Source organism: Nannospalax galili, unplaced genomic scaffold, assembly GCF_000622305.1.
Source record: "Nannospalax galili isolate Female #2095 unplaced genomic scaffold, S.galili_v1.0 scaffold632, whole genome shotgun sequence".
In the NCBI taxonomy this organism is placed as follows: domain Eukaryota; kingdom Metazoa; phylum Chordata; class Mammalia; order Rodentia; family Spalacidae; genus Nannospalax; species Nannospalax galili.
Window position 1 is genome coordinate 1,466,352 of NW_008332816.1, and position 5,925 is coordinate 1,472,276.

Sequence of the window (5,925 nt, forward strand, 5' to 3'; positions counted from 1 at the left end):
ACCCAGGGCTCAGGGACCACTGCAGAAGAGGGAGTGGAAAGATTGTAGGAGCCAGGGAAGGAGGTGTGTGACCATATGGAAAGACAGCTTTAGGAACTTGCCCTTGCTTATATGAACTTGCAGCAATGGTGACAGAATGCACAAGACCCATGCAAATTCAAACAGACACCCCCCCATTTCAATAAGGATCAAAATTCAAATTAAAACACTTGCATGTCTTTGGACTGAACACTCCTTACACTAACCCTGAAAGAAAGGACGTTTGCAACATCCCACCCTGAGGAAGGGAGGGTGTTACCTGCTTAAGGTTGATTATTGATAAATGCTATTCCCTCCCCTATATATTAAAAGGAAAACGGTGACTTTCCTGCAGTGAGTGTTAATACTTTGAGCCTTGAGGCCAAAATCTGTGGTGTAGTGCTAGAATCTGTAGTGTGGTTAGGGGACCAGAGGGGCTAAAGAGAAAGCATGGGGAAGTTTAGGTGGAGATAGGTGAGGGGAGCTGCATCTTAGAGCAATAAGGAAGTGAGAGGAAGGAAGTTACCAGCAACTAAACAGAAGCCTGTGGCAAGAGGAGATTAACTTCTCTCTGCAAGTAAGTTAGGCCTTGTTAACACCTTCCCCAAACCCTCTTTCCTGGTACTGTCTGCGATGGCCACATTCAATTTTTAAATCAACTCAGGTAGAAGGTGGGCACCCTCATCAGTTTCCTTCCGCTTCATCTTGCTGTGCCCTAGGTCTCAGCACAGTCCAGGCTCAGTGAGACTCAACCCTCTCTGGTCATCACCCTCCACCACGCTGAGTCCTTCCACGACTCCCCATCTTCCTGCAATATCACACAGTATCTCTTCTTGACATTCAAGGTCAGCTGAGCTAATCTGTCCCCCAATAAACTCATCTCATTCCTACGAGGTAAACTCAGCCCAGGTCGCCATTTGCTCCTGTCAGACACATACCTTCAGTCACTCACACATTTATCTCTCACACTTGACTTCCCAAACCAATAAGAAACTATCAAAGACTTTTCCAGTCTCCTCAGGGTTACAAGGGCAGAGAAGTCTTTCCTTCTTGACCCACTCAGCTGCAAGGGTGTACATTAGCTAAGTTTTGTGTTACGGGTGCAGTAAACCCACAGCCCTTAGAACCTTGATGGACCATCATATAGATTCAGATCATGGAGTTTTGTCACAGTTTCCTGTCATTTACAATCCTTTACCATTCATTCTCCCATGTGGTGGTGGTCTGCTGGAAATAGTGACATGTTCAAGTGTTCCTTTGTTCAAAGATTTCCCCATCAAAGTAAAGATGAAACACAAGAATACATACATTTTGTGCTCAGTGTGCCTGCCCTGCCCTGTCAGTCTGCACATTCCCAAATATCTTCAGAGTTGGAGATATGGTTGGAGGTAAGGACTGCACAGTGTTGTGGATATGGGGAGGATGGAGGGAAAACCACATGTGAAGGCTCTTAGTGCCGCAAACAGCCCTCGGTCTCACTCACTTGGCAGTGGTTTCTTAGGAAGAGATGAGATATATTTGCAGCTAGGGAGAGGAGGCAAACTGGGGCTGAGTTAGGTCCGTGTTCGCTGGAAGTTGGGCACCCAGCTAAGCTGCAGCTGTGTGCAAACATCCTACTGACCCTTGGGTGGGACACTTCCCCTATTTATTTTCTTCCCAGTACTGTGTATGCAACCCAAGCCAAAGCATTTCACCAGTCATGTAATTCTATATTTCCTCTTCCTGACGTGACAGCCTGTGACATAAATTCAGTGCCTATAGTTTTTACCCTGTGAGGCGATCTATCCTCACAGTCACTGTGCCATCATCTGTTTCCACAGCTGGGTCCCCTGGAAGGAGACGTCATGATTCCCACTCTCATAGTGCTGCTCTGTCTTGGTGAGATTTGAAGGGTGGAGGGGGCATCCAAGTCTGGGAGGCACCTCAGGCCACAGTCAGGCTCTGGTTCATCAGATCACCTCAGAGCCTCGATTGGCTGTGGAGAGGAGAGGACCCGTTCAATCTTCAGGGAGAATCTTCTCACAGAGAACTCTCTTCCAGGGCTGAGGCTGGGACCCAGGACCACATTGGTGGCAGGTGAGTCAGTCCCCTGCCTTGTCAGATCCTGCTTCCACACTGAGAACAGAAGACCACTCCTGAGCACTGTGTATGGACAACAGCAGGTGTGGGCTGATGCTGGGATGCCTCAAGGGTCCTGGGACTCAGAGGTGGAATAAAGGAGAGGAGTACCCTGGGACACGGTGTTTGATTTCCTTGCAGGTTCGCTCCCCATACCCACCATCTGGGCTGAGCCAGGCACTGTGGTCACAAAGGGGAAGCCTGTGACCATCTGGTGTCTTGGGACCCAGGAAGCCCAGAAGTACTATCTGTGTAAAAAGGAAAGCTTAAAACCCCAGGAGATGTACATCCCATTGGAGCCTGGGAACAAGACCAACTTCTCCATCCCATTCATGACGGAGTACTATGCAGGGCTATATCGCTGTTGCTATCAGAGTCCTTCTGGCTGGTCAGAGTACAGTGACAGCCTAGAGTTGGTGGTGACAGGTAAGAAGACCTCCATGGGTCCCAGACCCAGGTTATGACCTCAGGAAGGGGTCTGCTCTCAGGGGCAACTCCCTCTCACAACTGGGTCTTTGGACAACAGGAGAGGGGTTCCCTATTTAACATGATGCCTCCTCTTCTAGGTTTCTATGGCAAGCCCAGCATCTCAGCCCTGCCCAGCACCCTGGTGACTCCAGGAAGGAATGTGACCATCCAGTGTAGCTCACAGCAAGGGTATGGAAAGTACATTCTGACCAGTGATGGAGAGCAGAGTGGATCCTGGGTCCAGGACTCCCAGCGACAGTCCAATGGGCATTTCCGAGCCCTGTTTCCTGTGGGCCCAGTGACTTCCAACCCAAGATGGGAATTCAGATGCTATGGCTACTACCAGAGAACTTCCCATGTGTGGTCAGTGCCCAGTGATGCCCTGCAACTTCAGCTGTTGGGTAAGGAAACCCCATTTGTGGCATAATTATGTGAGGCCTTAAACTCTTTGGCAAGAGTCCCGTTCCCAGAGGAGTCCCATGTGGCTGAGGGGAGCTCAGGGCTCTTGACCCAGTGACACAGAGTATGGGAGACAGTGAGACCTGCAGGAATGGATGGGAAGCAGAGGTGTTTGGCAGGAACTAGGCCCTCAGTCCCCAGTCCATCTGCTCTCCAAGGCCATCTAGAGAGCCTTCCATTCCGCCCTTCCACTGTCAATGCTGACATTGGCTGCAACAGATCTTTCTGTCCAATGAAGGGAGATGTGACCTCCCACAGGTACCTACCTTGAGAACTGCCCCAGGCTGGACTCTCTTAGGCTGTCACCTAGAACCCCATGAGCAGCTCCCACACTGCTCAAGTACACAAGCTATGGTTACACCATCTCCTCCATGTGGTCATCCCTTGAAGACCCTCTGGACATTTTGAGCACAAGTAAGGAGACCTATGGGTCCAGCCAGAGATCACAATGTTGCACAGACCCTGCTGGGGGATCCCAGGGTGTGATGACTGGGATGAGATATGAAGGTATCAGAGAAGAAGAGAAGCACAGAGACAGGAGTTATAGGGGTGTCAATGAGGGAGAACAAGTAGAGGAGGCATGCATGCACAGAGTCGGAAAACAGACAGAAACAGCTTCTCAGAGATGGACTCTGGAGAGGTCTCAGCTCAGAACAAGGTGGCCAGTCCTTCACCCAGCCTCTGTAGGACAACTCTCTGTCACATCCATGTTTTCAGTGCCAGGCCCCAAGATGTCCTGAGAAGAGGGTGTCACCCTGCCATGCTAGTCATAGAGTTTGGGAGACTCTTTCCGTGCAACAAGCGAGCAGCCAATTCCACCCCTCCCCATGACTAAGATCAGACTTGAGGTCAGTACCAGGCAGAATTGTCCATGAGTGCTGTGACATAGAAGGACAGTCTTCTGTATGTGCTGATGGCAGGTGGCAGATGAGAAAGCCATGGGCATCCACAGTTAAACAAGGAGACATGCTGGGATGTGGTCTTCTAGGTCTCCATACTTCTGACCTCCAGGGCTTCTGATGTGGGATATGTCCTCCTCCTTCTGCATCCCCAGCCCTATCTAGACTGTTTTGCTTCTCTCATTAGCTATGATTTGAGGAAGAAAAAGCCATGGGAAGTTGAGGATGCATGTGACTTTACCCATAAGATCTCAAGTTGGAAACCACAGAATTATGAAAACTTCAAAGATTTATGAAATCTTGTTAATTTAAAAACCACTCTCTTTTCTATATCAGAACCGTTATTTCGATCTGTGTCTGCTCACTGGAATGACTTGGGAAATCACTGCCCAAGACATCTTGTCTTAAAGTCAGTTTTTCTCTACTCTGCATTTTTCTGTTTACACTTGACTGGGATTTCTTGCTTTTATGATACTGTGAAACAATATGTAAAATTTAATTTGAGATACATGGAGTTCTATCTTTACATTAAAAATATTTTATTTAGTTTTTTAATTTTGTGTATGAGTGTATTGCCTGCATGTATGTGCACGCACCCATGTCGTGCAATGCCACAGAGGTCAGAAGAGGGCGTCGAATTCCCCTGGAACTGGAGTTAAGGACAGTTTGTAGCTGCCATGTGGGTGCTGGGAATCGAACCTGGGTCCTCTGCAAGAGCAGTCAGTGCTCTTAACCACTGAGCCATCTCTCCAGCTCTCTCTTTCTTTACATTTTTTTATTGAGCTTTTGTACAATTCATACAACAGTTCTTAATCAAATTTAGACCCCCTTCCCAATTCATGCCTCCACCACCCCTAACTGGACTTCACGCATTCTGCCATACATGTTAAGTCTTATCTGGTCAAGCATCTGTACCAAGATGTCCCTCGGTGCACATTCATCCACTGGAGTCTAGTCAGCCCATCCAGAGATCATAAGGCATACTCTCCTTCACTCAGCAGTAATCAGTCTCCAGGAGTTCTCAGTCTAGGGCTGGCCCACCGTCCATTTCTCTTGTTCCCCTCTGGGCCCTTGTCTGATTGAGTTGGCATGGGTCCTGTGCTCGATGCCACTATTGCCACAAGTTCATATGTGTAAACTTCCAGTGATCTGAAAGCCTCTGCTTCCCTGTGTTCATGAACCAGCCCTGGTGCTTACAATCTTTCCAGCTCCTCTTTAGTAATGATCCCTGTACCATGTGTGGGTGAGGTTTAACATAGGAGTCCCATCTAAGGGTACACATTCCATAGTCTCTTATTCTTTAAAAGTTGACCAGTTGTGGCCTTCTGTGTTCGTTGCACTCTGTTGTATAAGGAAGCTTCACTAGTGAGAGTTGAGGGATGCACTAGCTTTCTCTCTACCCCACGGTCTGCTATGTTACATGAGCCTTAGTTGTAGAGGTTCAACTGTAGATGTGTCACCTAGGACTGGGTATCTCTCAGAGTTCTATCTTTAAATATGTGTTTTGATTTCTCTTCCTGCTGTTATGATAAATACACTGGCAGCCAGCCTGGTCTACATAGTGAGTTCCAGGACAGCTGGGGCTACAAGGAAACCCTTTCTCATAAAGACCAAAAAAAAAGCAAAACAAACAAACAAACAAACAAACAAACAAAAACAAACCAAAAAGCACCTTAGGGGAGAAAGTTTATTTGGCTAAATGCTCACAGTTAATACTTGGAAGTTTGATCAGTTATGAGTCTACATTAACCAGTATGCACTGCAAAAAGAAGCTTCAACCAAAGTTGTGAGCAGCACCGGTCTATGGATGCAAACACACATATTTAGAGTACAATTTGACAGGATGACCATCTAGCAAAATAACAACAGTTGTTTTCCTTCAGGGTCTATGATCTCCACAGTCATGGGCTTTTGTCCATGTTTACAGTACTAGGAATTAAATCTCTCTTGCGCATCAGGCCTC

At 47.6% G+C, this 5,925-nt stretch overlaps 1 protein-coding gene across 2 annotated transcripts in view; it reads left to right on the top strand.

Annotated features, from left to right (window-relative positions):
* The first annotated feature begins 1,810 nt into the window (after positions 1–1,810).
* The window catches only part of LOC103729713 (leukocyte immunoglobulin-like receptor subfamily A member 5), a 7,267-nt gene continuing 3,152 nt past the window's right edge, over positions 1,811–5,925 (top strand). Inside the window, exons 1-5 of one of the 2 annotated variants that reach the window (XM_029560915.1) lie at positions 1,811–1,896; positions 2,059–2,094; positions 2,278–2,562; positions 2,703–3,005; positions 4,150–4,411. In XM_029560915.1, the coding sequence (XP_029416775.1) occupies positions 1,863–1,896; positions 2,059–2,094; positions 2,278–2,562; positions 2,703–3,005; positions 4,150–4,160 (669 nt within the window). In that variant the 5' untranslated portion in view covers positions 1,811–1,862 and the 3' untranslated portion in view covers positions 4,161–4,411. Of the gene's footprint in view, positions 1,897–2,058; positions 2,095–2,277; positions 2,563–2,702; positions 3,006–4,149; positions 4,412–5,925 lie in introns of those variants that run through there. The other variant, XM_008827783.3, reaches the window with a different exon arrangement.